We start from the raw sequence: 21,239 nt of genomic DNA, 5'->3' as shown, positions 1-21,239 counted from the left end.
ACCATTTTTGTCATCCATTATATTTATAACTTCCCTTCCCCCCAGAGTGAATGGTTTTCCTCTTCTCTGTTGTCACAACAGCCCTACGAGGTAGGTGAGGCTCCAAGAGCGATTGGCAGGCCTAAGAATCGTGCGCCGAGTGTCAGTGCTTAGGAGGGATTTCAGTCTTGGTCTCGTCCATCCTGGTTCACGCCGAAACCAAAGGATCGCCTTTGCATTTCCACCATTTTTCTGCCATTTTTTCCAAGGCAGCTTTGAAAAAGCAAAAACGAAACCCGTTTATGTACTGTAGGGAAGCCGGATCAAATCCTGGGTTCTGTAGAATTGTTGGCCTTATTGGAGTAGGTGGGGTGGCGAAGGAGGAGGAGTCTGGAACACCCCAGCTTTGAAAAAGTGTCCCCCTCCCCCAGCCTATTCCCCTTTACATAGTCAGGAGGCCTGTTTGTCTGACCAGCACAACGGCTCATTAAAAGGCTTTCTATCAGAAGCAGTGGGAGAGCGCGTCTCGCTGGCATGCCGAGACCTCCTGTAAGCAAGACTTAGAATGTAATGCATGACATCGGCCTGTTTCTTCTTGTGCTGCGCAAATCGAATCCAAACTCCCCATTGTCTGGAAGTGGATCACCCGCGTTCTCCCTGCCCAGCGCAAAATAGATGGAGGAGTTCTTTGGCTAAGGGCCACTTTACTAGCTGTGTATGCCAGCAGGTCTCCCTGCGGCCCCCCTCCACACCCTTTTTCATCTTCTTTTTTGGAGTCCCTGTTCCCATCAGCTGCTGAACTCAGCATACGATCACAGAGGAGACCTGCTGATTCTTTGCATCCTGCAAAGAGCACGAGACTGTGATTGTCAACGTTTGCACGCTGGTACAGATTTGCACCCCTGTGTACAACGCCCTCTGGCTAAATATTTCACTCCCTGGGTCTGAGGAGGTGGATTATAATTATTATTATTATTATTATTATTATTATTATTATTATTATTATTATTATTATTATTATTATTATTATTATTATTATTAATAATAATAATAATAATAATAATAATAATAATAATAATAATAATAATAATAATAATAATAATAATAATAATAATAATAATAATAATAATAATAATAATAATAATAATAATAATAATAATAATAATAATAATAATAATAATATAATTTATTGTCATTGTAAGTATATACACAGTATACCATACAACGAAAAGAACAAGGTTTATTTAAATAACACACAGGGAAAATAAAATGATCAAGTGAATAAGATACAGTAACGTGGCTTAGTCTCAATCATACATACACCAGTTTGGTTCACACAGAACACCTTTCAATAAAGCACAGACCCTGAACCTATCAGTTCTGGCTACCCATACAGACACCTGAACCTATCAGGTTGGTACTGACTGACACACAGTAGTACCCTGTCTGACACACAGACTCCCACTCCAGCTTCTTCTCTCAGCTCTCCTTCAGCTCTCCTAAACTTCTCCTTCAGCTCTCCACACAAACTCCACATATATATACAGTACAGCCCCTCCTCCTGATGTCCCGCCTTCCACTCCCCATAGGATGGAACTTTCCCTCCAAACCCATGACAGACAGGTAACATCAGTGCTGTATGTAACACCTCCCCTCTTTATAAGTTGTTTTGTAGACGCTCCCCCGGAAATAAATTGTCTATCTTTAAAGGGCCACAGTGCCTTGGTTTTTTCGTTTTTGCTTCGATCTTTTTGTTCTGCATGCGGAAGCAAAAGGTAAACTGGCTGCCGTTCTGGAAACAGATCCTCGTGGAAGCTCAGGGCGACGTGCAAGAACTGATTTGTTTTTAAAAAGGCAGAAAACGGCTCCCGGATACAGAATTCTGTCTCTCTAGAAGCTGGGGTCAGGTTTCGTTTCAAATCTTCCATTTTACCCCGTCTTTCTGCAAAAGGCAATCAAGATGGCTTTCGGAGCTCAGAAATGAAATTAACGGGAGAAAGCCATTAGCAAATTGCCTTGAGCAAACACAACCGGCAGTAATAATTGCAGAGCAAGGTGCCAGGGATCAAAAACTCAAGGAAGATAAAACAACTTTCGCTTTGGTGCCTAAAGAATATTTTGAATCTCATGGGAAGGTGTTTGTTTGTTTTATTGAACTACAGATCCCAAAATCTTTGTTGTAATGCACTGCTTCCCAGCCTTGTGTCCCCAGATGTTCCTGGACTACAACTCCCAGAAATCCTGACCAGCACAGTTAGTGGTGAAGGCTTCTGGGAGTTTTAGTCGAAGAATATCTGGGGAAACCCAAGATTGGGCACCGCTGCTGTATTGGAAGGGTAGATAATCCTTCTGTAATTCCAGAAAACCCTTGCCACTGCAGGAGGTGACTAAGCATGATGGAAGCCGTAGTCCACCATGATCTGGAACGCCACATGTCCCCCTTGACTGCTGATGCTGATTGGCCTGTTTATGATTCTTGGGATCGGCAAGCTGCCTGTACGGATTGATTAAGCCAGCAAACTCTTCCACAGGATTACAAAACCATGAACGCTACGCAGCGAACCCTTTAGTAAATAAGTGCTCTCCGAGCTCTGAATTAATGGTGGCGGGTTATTACTTTTATTGACTTGCTTAGCAGTACTCTTTCAAAGCGGTTTCTTTGCTCAGCGGCTAATCTCGCAGTAGGGATGTAGTTCAGTCTCCCCCCACCCACCCTCCTGGCTTTGATGGGGCTGGAATAATAATCTCTTCTGCTTCTATGTTACGTGACCGACTCTTATTCCTCCTGCCCTCAAAAGCAAGGGGGACCAGCTTCTCCTGAGCGATATAGCAGGCTGACCATCAGAGGTTCCATGGAACAATGTTGTTGTTCATCCATCCTCTTGCGCTAAGTGCTGTATGCCTTTCCACATGCAGAATGAGTTGCCTGTGTAGCGCACCAGTCATACATGGAGGGAGTGGGGCCAAGTGCCATCATGTCACCCCCCCTGCCTCCCCAGGGTTGCTTCTGTCATCAGCCATTTTGATTGGCTGCTTCAGAGTGAGGGGCAGGATCCCATAATGTAGTAGTCCCAGGGCTTGTGGGGTTGACACCCTCTGATTTTCCGAGTAGCAGGGAGTCTGCTTTTCACCCCCAGGAGCGGTAGATCATTGCGAGCCATCCCAGTCATAGCACAGCTTATTTAGGAGTGGGTTGGTCTTGAATGGGCAAGGACTATTAGCTTTATAAACCACATGCTCCTTATTTCTTGGTACGGTCTGATCCACCAGCTGCATGTGATTTTGGACTTTCAAGGGGTGGCGGCTGCTGATGGGGAACTGTAATGGGTAGTGCCCGTGCTTCCAAATTTAATTATATGCTACTTTGGAAGCCGCGTTGTGCCCTCCATCCGTCTTCTGATGTCTTCTCTTTCACCCGCCAGCCCTTGCACACAGCACCCTTATCCTGCTCCCCTCTCCGTGGCCTTTTCCTCGTTTTATCACATGCCTATAAAGCTGCATGCCATTATTTTAGAACTATGAACTATCGCCAGCGAGAGAGAACACTGGCAGAAAGGCAGTATATATTAATGTTGTGCAATAAATACGATGCCTTTACAGTTCGTGGAGCAAAGTATGAAAGGGCGAGGGAGGCAGCCTCTGTTTTCACGGCTGAGGAGGAAAGGTGGAAACTTCTTGAGATCTAGAAGAACCCCTGCCGGAGTGGACAGCCGTGGGGCCGATGGAGAGATCAGCCGTTCTGTAGATGAAATGATGAAATAAATCATTCTGGCTAGGAACCGAGATGGAATGGGCATTGTTCCTGCTGCCTCTTATCTGGGGCAGTGTAAAGTACTAAACTTTCAAAAGGGAAGCGCAGAATTCCGGTTGAGCATCTCGGTTCTGTTTTTCAGGAAGTGTTGTCTGGAGTTAAGTTTCTAGCTCTCAGGGTTATGGAAAGATGCCCCAAAGCGAGCAGGCCGTCTTTGGTGAGGTCTCAGAAGGCAGAAGTTGAAGAAGACTTCTCCAGGGCTGAACCTGAAGGGATAGTCAAGCTTCACTGGATAATGTCACAGTTACCAGTTTGGAATAAATTGGCTACAGTTAGACTGCAGTATCCGTGGGGAATCAGTTCCAGCCCCCCCAGATGCAGATATGCAAACCTTAGAGAGAAAGATAGAGAGAATGTTATCTGATTCCCTCTAGTGGCCAGTTTTGGTAATACGCCTTGGAAACACAGATTTCTGGTTTTTTTTTTAACTTAATGTTTTCAGACAGCAGATAACTGAAACCACAGGTACCGATGCCACGGATATGGTGGTCCCACTGTGTATGCTAGCTTATCTGTTGATGTCCATGCTGTCCAGAAATGCTGCCGTCAGGCTCACCCGTTTCCACTGCTGTCCTCTGCGTGCAGTATACCGATTCGCAGTTCCTTGCGGAAATGAAAAAAGCTGAAATAGAACCTCAGCCTAGTCCAGCACCCTTGTTGGCTGCTCCATCTCAGCGGTAGCCTTCCTGGTCTTTGGCCTCACCCTCTCCTGCGCTCCAAGGGAGCTGTTTAGATCTGTCTTAAGTGTACCCACTGCTCGCCACCAAGCCGGCATTTTAAGGTATCCGTAACATCTGGGCCTCCGCCGAAGCAGGAAAAAAAAATGTAGCCACTCGAGCCGCCCAGATTAAAACATTGGCGGTGTCGGCTCAGGTCATCTCCTGTGAAGATTGGGGAGGGTTGTAAAGGCGTCTGCCATAAAACCTCCAGGTTTGTCTTTTGCCCCCCCCCCCAAAAAAAACATCCTGTCCAAATTTCCTTTTGAAATGAAAATAGGCGGCTAGCTTTTCGGCCGCCTCTTAATCTCAGGGGGGGCGCCGGCGCCATTGTTCTGAACAGTGTCAGAGTTTTATGCTCCTGCGTTGGGGAGGGGGGGTTCTACCTTTGCTGAGGGAAGCAGTGGCTGGCCCTCCAAGGCCATGCGTGGTACAGGGGGAGAGACAGCCTTTCTGTCTTGCAATAATTTGGTGTTTCTACCTTCTGACGGTTCTTTTTTCCCCCCGTTTTCTCAAATAGTGCCCTGTGTGAGGGCAGATTTTATTTTCCTCCTGTCCAAAAATTTTCCCGGTCCTGCCTGGAGATGTGAAGAGTTGCGATGCCAAGACCTTACGAATGCAAAGCACACCCTCTCCCACCGAGCCTCGGCCTTTCCTTCCCAGCAAGCCTCCCAAGATGCCTTATCGAGAGCCGCCTGACGAGCACATCACAAAATCTTTCCTCCTCAGACCCGATGCCTCTCGCACCCTCCTCCTTTCCCGCCACCCCGGGAAAAAAAAAGACACCCGTTTCTTTGTAGTCGGATCTTTCTGAAGTAACGCCCACGGGACTTTGTCATAATTACATTCAAGAGAGCTGTGCGGTTTCTCCCTGGCCTGGCGCGCAGAATATATTTCTTCTTTACCAAGCTGCGCGTTGCTGATAAGCGTGTTTGCGGCAGGATCTGACCGCTGGGCACCATAAGGTGAAAAAAAAGAAAGAAAGCAACACAGGGAGCCCTTTTTAATGGAAAGCTTGGATTTACTATATTTTATTTTTACTGTTGTGGCTTTCCGTGTCTTTCAAGACCCTCTGCTTCAAAAGCCAAGATACCTGGAGTGCTTGAAGAATGTGTAAAATTCTATTTAAAAAAAAAGCCAAAATGAAATAAATATCACTCTTGACATGGTTGCGTTACAAGGAGACAGAGAAAGAATAACAACTCTGAGCTACTCTAAAGAGAGAGAATTTTTCTCTCAAACACATCAAGGACTACATTTGATAACATGGTTTTCCTTACTACCTGCTGGCTGCCTGGTGCATCTGTGTATCAGACAATTGGGGATTCTTTCATTTTCTGCAAGTCATTTCTGGCTCCTTTCTGCCGTTGCCCCTGAATGCCCCTCTCTCAGCGCCATTGGATGAGCTGCTGTGATGTCACAGCAGTGCTCAGAGACCTCTTGGCTGCTTCCGTTGCTGTCGTTTTTCTGACACAGAGGAGCCGGGCAGTCTGGGATGTGGTAGAAGGAAGCACTAGAATTTGAACCCGGCTTAGTAAATTAGAATCCCAACACCCTTTTGACACCCAATACCTTTTGGGCAAAAGAATCATAGAAACACAGAATAATTGAGTCGGAAGGGGGCCTATAAGACCCAACCCCTTCCTCAGTGCAGGAATCCAAACCAAAGCAGATCGGATGGTGGGTTGTCCAGTTTTCTCTTGAATGCCTCCAATTTTGGAGCTCTCATCACCTCCCGAGGTCATTTGTTCCGTTGTCGTACTCCTCTAACAGTTAAGAAGTTTTTTTCTGATAATCAGCCTAAGTCTGGCTTCCTGTAGCTTATGCCCATTATTACGTATCTTGCACTCTGGGATGATCGATGAACAGATCCTGCCTCTCCTCTGTAGGACTACCTTTCAAGGATTTGGAAAGTGACATCAAGAAGAGCGCTCATGATTCCTTCTGAAGCCTCTCTCTATCCTCCGATCCCTCCGATCGCCAACCGTTCACTCCTCATTTTGGTTTCATTTTAGGGTGAAAAGGTGAACTACGAGAAGTTCCGGAACTGGCTGTTGCAGAACAAAGAGGCCTTCACATTTTCCCGCTGGCTACTGTCCGGCGGGGTGTATGTGACCCTCACGGATGACAGCGACACGCCCACCTTCTATCAAACGTTGGCCGGAGTCACACATTGTAAGTAACTCTTCCAGTCGTAATTACTTTCTTTTGGGCCAGCCTGCATAGGTGGGCTTGATTTTCATGTGGCCCTATGAGTACATGCTTCCTAAGTATATCTACTGTTGTGGTACACTTTTACAGCCTCCTCCAAAGAAAAGGTTTGCCCATGCCATGCCCATAAGAGTGGGGCTGGCCTATAGTCGGGGACAGAGCTAGTTTATAATCTTCGCCTTTGGGTCATCCCTCGCCCCTGCTTGACGCTAACTGCAAAACTGTGTTCTGGTTAGGAAAGCCTGCCACCTAATGTCCAAAGATGGTACTGCAGAACACATTAAAATCAATTACAATTCCTCTATGTTACAGAATAAGGCTCCAGATGCATGTCTGTAGATCCGCTTAGTATGCACACCAAGTTTCAGATGTCTTAAGTTTCATGGTCACGGAGCCATGGTTCTGGTAGATGGGCACATGTCCTCTTTTCGCTCACTCTCCTTGTGACTGGCAGAAACTAGTCGCTAGGCAACCGCTGCCTTCTCCCTCCTCCCCAACAAAGGAGAGAGAATTAATTATCTATGGCTACTCGGGAGCTTAAGACCGGGGAGTGTTTCCCTTCACCCTTCATTTTTGCGGTGCTTATCTCTCTTCTTTATTCTACTTCTTTATCCCATTCAATCGCAAAGGTCATAAGACACGTCCCTTTATGACATGCACAATACAGATTGAGCAGTGAGAGAAAAGCGAGACAACCCTAGACGGTGGATTATCAGAGATGATTGCATAGGAATTGAGAATATAGCTGGGGTTGTCTGAGCTTAATAAAATGAGTCTTGGAGAGAGAAAACAAGGATGAAATAATGCACGTCCTGGAACTTTTGCTAGGAGAAGGTGGGTTTGTCGGGTTCCCACACAAGCGAAATAGGAATTTATTCTGCTTTGGAGGCTGGACACATGCGCGCGCACCCAAGAATGGTGGATAGGGCCCAGCAGCAGGGGAGAGTGGGGTTTTTTTTTGTGCTGGCCGCCAAGCTCTGGGAACAAGGATCGTAAGAATTCCATCCAGAGTTTTCCTCGCTAAATTTGAGGGCGCTTTCAAGGAGTCTTGGACAATCTGATTTTTATTTATTTTATTTAAAACTCTTTTTTACTTTGCCTTTCTCCTAGAAGAGACCCATAGTTGTGTTTGGCTTTATTCTTGCCGTTTTGGTGGCTTCTGATTTCCAAGATTGTGAGTTCAGTTCAATTTTTTTAAAAAAAAAATGACTATATTTTTAGGCTGATGGGATAGCTCTGAGGTTTAGGTATCCAGCTTGTGGAGCCAGGAGTTGGAAATTTAATTCCCCACTGAATCTCCCAGGAGAAGAGCCAGCCTGGGTAGCCTTGGGCAAGTGGCACAGTCCCACAGCACCCCTAGTGGAAGGGAAGGGTAAAAACCACTTCTGTGTATATGTACTCAGAGAAAACCCTGAAAAGGGTTGATAAGTCAGAATTTTGTTGACGGCACATGATGATGATGATGATGATGATGATGATGATGATGATGATGATGATGATGATGATGATGATGATGATGATGATGATGATGATACTTTTAGACATTAAGTCATGGCATGGACTATCTTGGCTGGTGGCAAACTATACCTCCTTACTGCTTTCAAGTGATGTTTTACTGTAACTTTTAAACTCCGTTCCTCGTTTCTGTTTCCGGTTGAGCCTACTTGAGTAACGTTTGCAGAGGCATGAAAAATAGCTCTGATTAATATGGGGGGAAAAAGTTATTAACTTTGATTCAAGAGGTGGGGTAGGGGGAACACCAAGCGTTTCCTGCGAAGCTTCGGTAGCTCCGTTTTCATTTATTTAATGAGCCAAGATATCAAGAAAACATTGCTCTTCTAAGAAGAAGAAAAATAATGTTCACTTGTAAATAACGTTTATGTTGGAAGGCGGATGACTTTAATTATGTTTCTTCCTGGCCCAAAATTATATTAAAAAAAAATCTTGGAGTTTCACGTTGCATTGCACTCATGAGCCATTTCTAATCAAACTCTGTTCCGTTTCATTTAAACCGTAAATATCCTTCTAGGACGTAGCAATTGGAGCTGAAAGTCAGTATAGTCGGGGGGGGGTTTAAGGGGGAAATCTTCCTCCCCACCCTGTTTTTTGGGTCTTCTGTTTTGGGGAGCAGGGGTTTCACCACCAGTGGGTCTGTTTCGCCTCCTTCCTCTCCCCCCAGTTTCAAAGGTTTCATGAAGAAGGCTCTTCAGGGAGGCAGTGTTGCCCAAGAGTTGGAGAGACAGGCCAGAGACTTCTGAGATTCAGGTCCTCACCCGAAACTTCATTGGTCACTCACTGACTTACAGGTTTCCCCACATAGGGTTCATAGAAGGACATGGTAGACCTGGGATATTTATTCTTGAGCTCACTGGAAGAAAGGTGGGGCATAATGCAGCGAACAGGGAAAGAAACGGCAGAAATCCTGTTGCTGGCTTAAGCATGCATAAGGGGCATCGCACGAGACACCTTGCAAAATTGCTGCTAGCGAACAAGACGCCGGTTGCACTTGGATGATTTCACTCACGTGTGCATAAATTGCTGGTAGGATTCTGACCGCGTCTGTTTTGTGGAAGATTTTCCTAGTGGGATATTTTACGGGGCTACGCAAGTATTCAGATTCAGTTTATGTCAAGACTCTTGACTCAACCCCTTCTTCTCTTCAGTTCTAACACCACACTCTTCTCTCCTAAATTGAGCTGTGCAGTTTTGACAGCCGAACGTCTCTGTGGCTGTTTTATGCCAGCCGTTACCTGCTCCGAACCCTTAGTCCATAGCGGGCCATAAATCTGTGTGAAAACAGAAAAACGGGAATGGATTGCTGCCGGCCATTTAAGCGGGGGGGGGTGGTGAGATAGAAGCAAACACGCCTTTATTTCTTCTGTGCCGAAGGGCGCCCTGGGAAGGCAACCGGCAGCATCCTTCTAGCCGATGTGACTCATAAATCACTGCAAAATCCTTGTGCGATGTCTTGCACTGTGGCATTTTTTAAACATTGTGGAGCTGGGCCTGACAGGGATCAGACCACAAGGGCGTGTGCCTTAGATGCTCAAAACTGACAACTAGGAATTGAACAACAAGACCAGTTGGGGGGGGGATGTGTTGTTTTGCATGTGATCCGCTGCGGTGGTGGTGGGGGTTATGTGGCCCACCTTAAAGGACCTACAGAAAATGTACTAAATGAATTTGTTATTTACAGCAACAATACTCAGCCCTGTGTGTATTTAGTTTATATTCAGCCCTTGCCCAAGTGAGGGAGCCTTGCTGGCTTACACAATGGGGTGGGTGGATAGACAGGTACATACATTAAAATACTAAAAACGCCATGCCCAGTATCATGTCGGGTAGATCTGCCTGTGCAGTGCGAATGACGCTGTTACCCGCAGATTGTCACTGGTTAAAGACTTCCTGTTTTGATTTTGTGGTGCACATAGCTTGCCTGCAATGAGACGCAGTTGCTTGCAGCTCTGAATCGAAAAAGGGAGTCTCTAATTAGCGGCAGGCTGCCAGCTCCAGTGACATTGTGCCTGCTGGGCGGGCAGAGCTGTCTAACAGGGTGTTTGGCCTATGAAACGTCTATTAGAAGACCATTAAGCATAGAAAAAAATAAAAATAAGAGCTGAGGGGGGAACACACATTTAAAAGAAACAGATTTAGAGAAGTGTGCATTCTTTGTTTAAAACTTCATTCTAAGGCCCTCTAAGTAGCCAAAACCTTGGCTAAAAAGAAGGGTCTTGGCAGGGGTGAGGAGAGGAATCCAACCTTATTTCCTGTGGATGGGAGTTCCACAGTCAGAAAGCATCCACCTAAAAGATCTTCTTTTGAATCCTTAGTAGATATGCCTGGGAAGTTGGTGAGGCCCAGACAAGGCCTTAAAGAACTTAAAATTAGGAGACTCTTGGGCGTGTTGGGTGTATGTACAGCCCTTCAATCAGCCTGGAACACAAGCCATGTATGGAGGGGATTTGTTTGTCATAATCTATAACTTTGAATTTGGTTTGAATTGGATTTATTCCGTAAATGAAGAGACGCACCTGGTCACCTGTGGCGAGTAACAACAGCCACTTGACTGCTGGGCAAAGAAGCTCTTATAAAATGAAAAAGACTTAGTTTCCAACCCCACCCTCCAGAACATGCATGAACCAAGGATTACTAATACTGTATAGATATACAGTATGTGGAAAAGTGAGCTAATAAATACTTTGGAATTTAGTAACTTATTTCCAGATCTTTATTTGGATGCTCTCTCCCTGTCTCGCTCTCTCTTAAGTGATTTGGTTAAAAGATCATGGTGGTTTAGGGGATGTCTACATCGTAATGGGAAGAAATAGTGAATAATTTCCTGCAGGTGTGTTCACTCCATACAAGAAGGGAAGAGGGATGAAAGTATTTCCGCCGGCTCTTCCTGCCCGCTCAGCAAAACCCTCCCGGTGTAGCTTAATCCCCCTATTTCCACCTTCTGATCCTCTTAGCTTCTGGGTCGTCGCTCGTCACCTTAGCCGGTTCTTGTGCCCGTCGAAACCCTTGGGTAGGCTGCCGCGTTGAAAGCGACCGAATGGCGGGATTCGTTCGGGACAAGAACCCCCGGCCTACCCGTGGGCCGAGGGTCGGCTCGTTCGGCAACCCGGATCGGTTTGTGTCGGTGCACCACCGGCGTCAGTAGGGGTCACCCGTAGCGAGAATTGGTGGTGGAGGCCGGAGACGGTTACAATGATGGGAATATGGTATGCTGCTACTGTTGTGAGTCAAGGAGAATTGCCCCATTAGGTGGGTAAAACACCCAAGCAGGCTGTGTGTGTGTGTTTGTGTGTGTGTGTCCGTCCGTCCGTCCGTCCCCGGAAGGGGAGATTATCCTAGGTGTGTATGGAGGGGTACGTGTTCCTAGGTGTAATACACTAGACAGCTGGGCGTACATGTCAGAGGAAGAGTATACGTCATTGGTGAGATTATTACAGCTCGTCATTCGGGGTAAATTAAACAGGGACAGGGTACAGGAAGGAAGTAAAGAATCTGGGAGACTGGTCTAGATGCTTTGTAATGTTACTGTTTACAGCTGCCTCCTCCGAAGTTTTTAAAGAAGCTATGATGGCATAAAGAGAGAAGCAAGATTTGAAATCCTGATCAGAGTTGAACAAAACCAGGATCCTCTCCAGGGATGCTCTCCAGCGGGGCCGGCCCTGCTCTTAGGTAGAGTGAGGCAGTAGATACGAGCAGGTTGTTGAACGGCAGCGAGTTGTCAGGGACCTAACTGGTGGTTGTTTTATTTTTTACTGCTGGGGATGGAGAGGCAGGCAGCTGTGAAGTTTAAGAAGTGTACTTTTTTGTATTTTCCAAATCATATGGCCTGTCCCTCCGACTCCTGGCGACCCACTGAATGAACAATCCCCAAAGTGTCCCGTCCTTCACAGCTCTGCTGAGCTGTTTTAGACTCAAGACTATGGCTTCATTTAGGGAGTCGGTCCGTCTCATATTTGGTCTTTCCTCTTTTCCTGCTGCCTTCCACCTTTCCCAGCGTTATTGTCTCTTCTAGAGAATCCTGCCTTCTTGTGATGTGCCGAAAGTAGGACGTTTGAAGCAGACTTAAGCAGTGTTTATGAGCATTTGAGAAGTGTGCATTCCCCCCCCCCGGGCGTTTTCTCAAAGGGCACATGCTCCCCACCCCTTCAGCTCCAAAGGCATTTGCTGTCCTTTGCCTGAGTGTGGATTCTAGAAGACAAGTGGCATCTGGGCCGCAGAAAGTCCTGAGACATATGAAGTCTGAAAACAGAAGTCAGCCGTAGCAGGTCTCCGCTCACCCCGTACAGTCCCATACTTGGTTTCAGAAAGTGGAGCCTGTAATTTTCAGCATACTTTCGGCTTCTCGGTTTTCTACCCTGCTGGAACAGTGAAAATAGCTGCTTGAGGGTAATCTCATGAATTTACGGGCAGCCAGATGCTATGATCTTTCATCTCCATCACTCTTGCTGTGACTCCAAGCTAACCCTTTTGCCTTGACTTCGAGATAAGTTGTCCTTATAACTAACTGCTCTCTCAATTTGCCGGGTTTTATTCTGAGCTTAGACGTCACAAGTTACAAACAGCGAGTTACTTGGAATTGGTTCCTTTCCCCACCACTGATGAAGGTATAGCTATGTTATACTGCAGGTATGATATAAGAAAGGCGTAACTGCTCTCCTTCCATGGCGTAACTGAAACCTTTTAGTTACTTTTCTAGGTTCAAGGTTGTGGCTTTGCAGTTTTGCAACGGTGTGTAAAAAGTGACAATTTTAGTATCATAGTAAAATATATATCTATAATGCATAACATTCCAGCAGAATTTCCTCTTTTTTAATTTCATTTACTGATCCGTACATGAAATGACCATTTCTTCCTCTTCTTTTGTATTCTATTTATTCTTGCCGTTTGGGGACTGTTGTGCGTTTGGCAGACAGCTTGGCCAGTGTAGTTGCCAAATCTTGACGATTTGACTCATTGGATCAGAAAACTGATTGAGAAAAATGCAGCGCTCAGACTCAATCGGAAGCTCTCGAATGGCAAAGTCCGTTCTTTTGGATCACAAGCCTTCTGCACTTAAAAAAGGAAAGAAAAAGGGAAAAGAGAAGAACTCTGTTAGATGTTTCGGGAAACTGGGAAGAAAATGTCATGGTAGCCTTTCCTGACCCGGGCCCTTGCAGGTCTACAGTTTCCTAAATCCCCATGATAGGGGATGATGGGACGTTTAGTCCGGCACCCCAAAAGGGCACTTGGCTGGGTGATACCACCGTGAGGAGTCTATCTGGTTGCTGTGGCTTTGAGCCAGCACTTCCCATGCTGATACCCTGCTGTGGTTTGCTCTAGCACAATGGTCCCCAACCTTGGGTCCCCAGATGTTCTTGGACTACAACTCCCAGAAGCCTTCGCTCACTGTGCTGGCCAGGATTTCTGGGAGTGGTAATTCATTCGACGTTCAGCACACATGCACAGATCAGCGGAAGCCGTTGAGAACTTACTTGGCCCTTTCTTCTTGACTCTCTTGGGAAGCATGTGGTCCTCCTGGGAGGGATCCTGTCGTGGCTCCCCTTGGTGGTGGCAGGCTCAGGCAGAGGGTGGCTGCCTTCCCGGGCCCACGTAAAGGGCCCACACAGAGCGCCCCACCTTGTGGTAGAAATACAGGGCTGGCATTTATTAAAACGCCCCACAGATGTCAACGGGAAGTGACCTCGTACTTCAGGAATCGAGACGTCGTCTGTGAACAGCTGGATAGCTCAGTGGTTTAGGTTTCTGACTCAGGAGCCAGAGGTTGGGAGTTCGATTCCCGCCCGCCCCCTTATGCCTCCCCAACGGCGGCAGGACTGGATCATCCAGAGGGTCCCCCTCCAGAGCTGCCGTTCTAAGATGTTGAGGGTGATGACGATACCATGTCCTGGGTGCCTGCATCCAGAAATGCAGGCCCACATATCCAGGGGGGAGGGAGGGAGGGAGGGTGTCGGAGGCCCAGCACAACCTACGCTATTGGGGTACTTTCACTGCAACTTGGTCGGGAGGGGGAAATCCTACACTGTATCCCGTTTGCTCTCTGGGTCTCACATGATCCCCTGAACAGACAGCCTGGGCCGAGCCAGGTATAAACGTTTGTGTGTTTTCTCCTCGTGCCTCGCCTGATCTTCGTTTGCTATTCCTTCCTCGTGTTTTTTTGTTTTTCTTTGAGCTTAGCCCGTCCACAGACCTGAAGCTTAATCCTATTACGAAGCTGGCATGGGTTTTAAGGGCTGAGGGCCATCTGGGAATGAGATCACACGTGGGGGAGGTTAAATATAGGCAGCTTTGTCATGGGATATTTAGGCGATGCCTAACGTGTCCCTGTTTCAGCCCCGTTGTAACTTTCACAGAAGTTTAATTGGGAAAATGCTGGGTCTGTCTCGGACCCGATCCCGGTCGTGGCCTTCAGATCTTCTGCTTGCACGTTGTCTTCTTTACTCAAGATGCTGCCTTCAAAGCTCAATAGCTTGGTTAAGGATATGGTCGAGACCTTCCAATTTTAGTGTATAAATGCTTTATAATTGCAAGCTGTGAATCAGAAAATACACGTTAAGAATTTTTGTGTAACTGAATAACCTTTCTCTCTTTCGGTGGTTCCCATCCTTAGGCGACCCAAGTGTTCTTGAACTCCAGTTCCCAGAAGCCTTCCCCACCAGATGTGCCAGCCAGGGTTTCTGGGAGGTGCAGTGCAAAAAACCCCTGGGTCACCCAAAGTTGGGAACCAGTGCTCTATAGCAGTGGTCTCCAACCTTGGGCCTCCAGATGTTCTTGGACTTCAACTCCCAGAAATCCTGGCCAGCAGAGGTGGTGGTGAAGGCTTCTGGGAGCTGTGGTCCAAGAACATCTAGAGGCCCAAGGTTGGGGACCACTGCTCTATAGGATTGTTATCCAGCTGTGGCACCATGGTTCCCGTACACTGTTTCACAAGCACTGGAAAGTGCAGGCTGCCAGCCAGAGCTCAGTGGCCTAGAGCTGAATTCCCAAGATAGCCTCTTGTCTCCAGTCGCTGATTGGAAACAACAGCAAGAGAATCTGCGGACGTTTTCTCCGCTCTACTCCAAAGCAGCCAAGATTTTTGGGCCAGTACCTAATTAGCTTGCGACTCGTGCAAAGCATCTGCTTCTTGCATGCAGACATAAAACACTAGGATTTAAGTTGCCTGATATTAATCTTCTTGTGTTTTTTTTCCCAATGCAGTGGAAGAATCAGATATCATTGATCTCGAGAAACGGTATTGGCTTCTGAAAGCTCAGTCACGGACGGGGCGTTTTGACTTGGAAACCTTTGGCCCTTTGGTTTCTCCTCCCATTCACCTGTCACTGGGCGAAGGTATGGAAAATTGCTAGATTTCTGGTGGTGGTGGAATCGCTCTCTCTCTGTGCCAGGTTGAATTCACATCTGCTGCTTTTGCTGCCGACCGTTTGCAGGTCTTTTCAACGCTTTTGACGAAAACCGCGACAATCACATAGACTTCAAAGAAATCTCCTGCGGCCTTTCGGCGTGCTGCAGAGGACCCTTGGCTGAGAGACAAAAATGTGAGTTATGTGTGATTATGAATACCCAAGGGCTTTTTAGCCCCATGTATTCTTTTGAAGCATGCATTTAAGATTGCTCCTTGGCCAGAGGGGCGCCTGTTTGTCCGCAACTTCCTGTTTTAACAGGAAGCTAGGCTGGAGCTAGGCCGGGAAGCCTTTGAGCTAGGCCTTTCTCCAGGTGAGTTAAATTTAAGATCGGCCTGCTAGGTGGACCTTCTGGAACGGAGAACTCTAGGACTTTAGAGTCTAGAAAATCCAAATGGATCATCCTTTCCCAAAGCATCATATAATTGTCTAAGCTTTGACTGCTAGTAACTAAGCCTTAGATGTTTCCCACCGCATACAAAAACTGGGAAACTTAACAAAGGTGATACGGGAAGTAAGTTGCAGCGGTTTGAGGCTCCCCAGCCCTGACTTAAGATGTTCTTCTGGGACTTTCTTTATGGACTATCACTGTGCTCGTATTCAAATCTCCTTCAGAGGAGAGGCAGACTGCCATATTTACTGGCCTTGAAGGTAAAGGGACATACTCCGTTCACCATGTTTTCGGGAGCAGCCAGGGCTCGCCTTTCTAAGCAGATTTCCTAAGTGGCTTGGACTACAACTCCCATTGTCCCCAGCAAGGCTGAGTGGGGATGCTAGAGAGCTGGAAGTCGATACATCTGGAACGCGCTAGGTTAAAGAAGGCTCAGTTTAAGCGTTTGCTACCTAACGAGTAGAATTTATGGGTGGGATTTAAAGCTCTTGGTTGCTCCTTCTGGTGATGTTATTACTTTTATGACCTGTAGATTTGATTAATCTTCTGAGCTAACTCGAAGCAGGGCTTAAACAGGCGCTCTGGGTCCCGGAGCGTCAATGCGGCACGTACACATCAGTTTACAACTCCCTCGTGTGTGTGTCTGTATGTGTGAGTGAGTGTGAGCAGTGGCAGAACCCGGGCAGATTTGGACTACGATCTCACCCTGGCCATGCTGGGTGGTGGATGTTGGGATTTGAAGTGCCCCAAAAAGTGATTTGCAGATTTTTGGCAAGCCATAGCGACATGTGAAATGGTGCTAAGGTCACCTTCAAAAACCCAGCCGCTCTGTTTTGCTTTACGAACTTTTTAAAGGCCTCTTTCTTTGCTCCGCTGTTCTTCCCCATAGAAGTGAATGCGGACTTGAGAATACACATGTGATGGCTTTTTAATACGAGGGCTTTTAAATACTAATTCCTAATCATCTGCAGCCTGTATTAATTCAAAACATTACCCTGAGTATTCATGCCATGTGCCATCAGCTCTCTTGAGAAGGACATCTTGTTGGTGGATTGCCAGTAACCTTACTTTTCTGGTGAATTTTAATTTCTCTTTGATAAAATATTCACAAGCACCACCCGAGACTGCTGCTCACGTTGCAGTCACTTGTTTTTCTCAGTATTCATAATACATTTGAAGCACCTGCATGATGGAAATACTAGTTAACTTGCTTATATATATATATAAATGAACTAAAGAGCTTCCTCTATGTTATAGTATCTTCTGGTTCTTTTTGCCTTCTTGTTTCCTTCATTTTTCAGGTAGTGAAGATTGGAAATGCCACCTTTTAGGACTGCTGAACCCAAAATCCCCTGCCCCAAAGCTAGCTGGGGGATACTGGGAGCTATAGACTAAAAAAATGAATGGCTGAAATCCTGTTGCACTGTTACGCAAATAGTGCAACTCCTGAAGGCTAAGTGCTTATGTTAAGAAATCTCCATAGACATTACCTGTTGCATGCTGAGTCATGAGACTCGGCATGCAACAGGCAATGTCTACAGAGATTTCTTAACCTGAGGCAATTCACCTCTAAAAGTTGCACCTTTGGTGTAACAGTGCACCAGGATTTCATCCGATATTTCCAAGCTGTGCAGGTAGCTTTCGTCCTCCAGTTTCCTTAAAGCTGCTCCATTATCAAGAAAGACTCTTTCTTGCCTGCTCTTTTCTTTCCTTCCATCTCTTCTATTCCCCTGCCCTGCTTTTCCATATCCATGCCTTTCATTTTCCAAGCCCTACGTTCACTTTCAGTTTCCCCATCTGAACACATTGTATGGTTTACAAATTTTCAGTATGGGAGCCCTTTTGTGAGAGAATGCACAGTTACAGGGCTGATTACCAAGAATTACATTAGGGACCCCCCCCACACACAGGACCAGTATCTGCTTTTCCCTTATCCATTGGCTGAAAATAATAACTTAAAAAAAATCCAGAAATACCAATTCATATGTATTTCCAGGGGTTATTTGCCAGAAATGGCCATCAGAGACCATGTAGTGCATAATGCTTGATACTTCCACGTTTTTCAGCATCCGTAGGAGGGGGCGTGGAACCGACGCCCCGGGGATCTCACAGCCCTACTGTAGTTCAGATTTTATTTTTAAACTTGATATTCTCTTTTCTGTCATTCAGAGCAACTTCCAAGGCAACTTCCAAATCAAAGTTAAAACAACCTCATAAACGTATACATAAAACATGACAAGTGACAGCCAAGCCATGAAGGCATTGGATAAAGTTTGCGGGTTTAATTTATTTACTGATGAACTGGTTGACTGACTTAATAACTGTGCTATATTTCTTCCACCATTGGGCTTCAGTGTGGCTGACGAAAAGATTAAGAAATGCATGCACTTAAACACAGAGAAAAGTATAAAATTAAAAGACGTAATTAAACGTCTTCATACTAAGCCCATGGTTAAGTTAAATTTATTTTAATTTATGTATTGTTTAGTAGGCCTCGTAGAGGCTTACAACAGATTAGAAATATAAAATAAAGCTCCCAAGTGGCTTGACTACTGCTGTGCTTGGAATTATGGTCCGGCCCATTAGACTGCACCCCGCGTTTTGGAAGGCTGCTGCAGCCGCTCCTTAGTTCTAGATCTTTGGAAAACCACTTTTCTCTCTCTTCCTTAGTTTGCTTCAAGGTTTTCGACATTGACCGGGACGGTGTTTTGTCCCGCGGAGAACTCGAAGAGATGATGATCGCCCTTCTAGAAGTTTGGAAAGATAATCGTACTGATGACATTCCTGTAAGTCGCTATCAGCATTGCTTGGCTTTAAAAAGAGAGGAAGAGCTATTCTTCACGGGTATTGGGGAGAAAGCATACGTATAACAGGACCACCGTATCCGTGCTGATCTTTGCATTGTTTAGGTTGTGCAGGGTGGTGTAATTACTTGTGCATTATTATCAATGCAACTCCTGTCAACAAAACTGACCTTTATATCTTGTCAATCGGTGGAGTCATAAAATCAGTAGAGTGACTTCTTTGGTACCCAGATGGAGTTCTGTTCAAAATAGACCCATTGAAACCAGTGGCTTCCACTTAGTCACGACAAAGCCCTGTTGACTTCAGTGGGCCTACTCTGGCTGTGGCTTGAACTGTGCCCCCAGTTCCATTGAACAAATGGTTGAATGTTAACATTTCTTCTAAGGCCGGTTGATTCTATGAGTCTACCTGTTGAGTTCAAGCCAACTCAGGATTATAGTCTTTCCCCCCCCCCCCCGCTTACACGTAGCCTTGAGTCACTCTTCTAGCCATGTTTGCATCACTCTTTGTTCCCATCTCCTCCCCTTCCTAAGGAGTTGCACACGAACCCCCCCGACATCGTAGAAGATGTTCTGAAGGCACATGACACCACCAAGGTAAGAAAAGGACCATGTGTGGCCGTTGTTTATCCTTGAGGTTATCTCAGTATCCTTGATCGTGAGCATCTTCTGGCAGGACCAGGTCTAAACCTGCTCAGGGCTGTGTCACAATTTATCTTAATCATTGATTTTTATCCACCCTGCATTATTATCCCCCCCCCACACACACACACACATATGCTGTGAGTACCCTCATGTCAACTGAACATTTTGAGCATTGGAAGGAGATGCTGTTACAATTGCTCACAGTTCCCCTCTTTTCCCCTCGTTCCTTCCTTCAGCTCGGCCACCTTACTCTGGAGGATTACCAGATCTGGAGCGTGAAGAGTGCTCTCGCCAACGAATTCCTGAATCTCCTTTTCCAGGTTTGTCTCCAACAGACCTTCCTTTGCATGGCAATTAATGTTCCCCCTCCCCTCCCTTCCCAAGGGCCTTCCTGCCTCCTTTTGCCGGCATAGGATGGCAGGTTGCTCCGTCAGCTCTTCGGCTGATGCGTTCCAGGCTCCGTCTGTTTTCTTCCAAGACGCTTCTCTTTGCCTGCCCAAGGCCGCGTTGAGTCGGCAGACGTTGGGGCGGCGTCATGGGATGCCTCCAGGCCCAATCTGTTGGTGTCGGGGGGGGGCGCACGCGCTCTGATTTCATCTCAAATTTGAGAAGCATCCGTGCAACAAGACACGCATAAGAAACCAGAGGTGTTTCGGTGGCTCAGCAACACCCTGGCGCTTTCTATGGATAAAGTTCTCAAGCTTTGAGGGCCATTTAAGACCACATCAATTTTTAGTTGGGGGATTATTACGGTTTGCTTCAGGAGCAACAGAAACAGCCTTGGGGGGGGGGCTTTGCATGGCATCTCCAGAACCTGAGAGTGTGCCACGCTCTACCCCCTCCTGTGTCAAAGGTCTTCTCTTCGACGTCCTTCCGCAAGCCAAGACCCGCCTCTCCAGGCTGCCTTTCCCTTTAGTGAAGGGCTGGCCGAGAGATCGCAGGTGGGATGGTGTATATTTTGTCGCTTTGAAATCTGTTTTTTTTCCCCCCCCATCATGCTTTCACCTTACATTTTTCATATAAAGTTATTAATTCTTCTTTAACATCTGATTCATTTACTGCATTTAGCTTTTAATCCTGTCGTTTTCCATGATGTGAGCTGCCTTTGGTCGTTTTTGTTTCAGGAGAAAGGCGGGGCTCAAAATATTTTCAATAAAATAAGTGCAAGAGCGCAGACTCTTTACCTTCCTTCTGATCCATCGCAGAGTTGCTTCTTATCTGGGGCAGTGTGGTCTAGTGGTTACCCTCTCCAAGAGGTGCTTGCGAGATCCTGGTTTTGTTCTCCACCGAAACTTGAAACTCGCCTTGGACCTTTGGCTTTCTCTGACTCTGACCCGCCTCATCGGGTTGTTGTTTTGAGGATGAAGTGGGGGGGAGGAGGAGAAGAACTACTTCTGCTTCGTCGGCCTTGTTGAAAGCCGAGCAGGAGACGCTGGCAAGCAGAGGTGGGGAGAGTTGAGTTTTTGGACTCCCAAAAAGTAGAATTCTCCAGCCACCCGTGTCGCATTCCCCGAATCCTGGACAGTCTGGAAATGCGCAAATCGCCACACCTCTGCTGGTCAGCGATACAGCAAGTGTTGATCAAGACCTCTGTATCCAATGCTTCCCGCAAGAACGGGATGCTCAAAACAACCGAGCAGCCGATGGTTACGCATGCCTCGCTCTTAACAAGGCCTAGGACTGGGAGCCATTCCGTGGCACCCGATCCAAAGGCCTTTAGGGTCAGGCGTCTTGGCTTGACCCCACAGCCAACCGGACACCCCAATG

At 46.5% G+C, this 21,239-nt stretch overlaps 1 protein-coding gene across 4 annotated transcripts in view; it reads left to right on the top strand.

The window, feature by feature from the left end:
- Nucleotides 1–21,239, top strand: part of USP32 (ubiquitin specific peptidase 32) — a 99,406-nt gene that overhangs the window by 40,784 nt on the left and 37,383 nt on the right. For all 4 annotated transcript variants that reach the window (XM_072978533.2, XM_072978536.2, XM_072978534.2 and 1 more), the window contains exons 5-10: nt 6,522–6,681; nt 15,430–15,561; nt 15,660–15,767; nt 18,694–18,809; nt 19,362–19,424; nt 19,709–19,792. In XM_072978533.2, coding sequence (XP_072834634.2) covers nt 6,522–6,681; nt 15,430–15,561; nt 15,660–15,767; nt 18,694–18,809; nt 19,362–19,424; nt 19,709–19,792 — 663 coding nt within the window. The remainder of the gene's footprint in view (nt 1–6,521; nt 6,682–15,429; nt 15,562–15,659; nt 15,768–18,693; nt 18,810–19,361; nt 19,425–19,708; nt 19,793–21,239) is intronic.

This window comes from Pogona vitticeps, chromosome 7 (genome assembly GCF_051106095.1).
Source record: "Pogona vitticeps strain Pit_001003342236 chromosome 7, PviZW2.1, whole genome shotgun sequence".
In the NCBI taxonomy this organism is placed as follows: domain Eukaryota; kingdom Metazoa; phylum Chordata; class Lepidosauria; order Squamata; family Agamidae; genus Pogona; species Pogona vitticeps.
The sequence above is the reverse complement of the archived record's forward strand: the minus strand, read 5'-3'. Positions and strand labels throughout refer to the sequence as shown.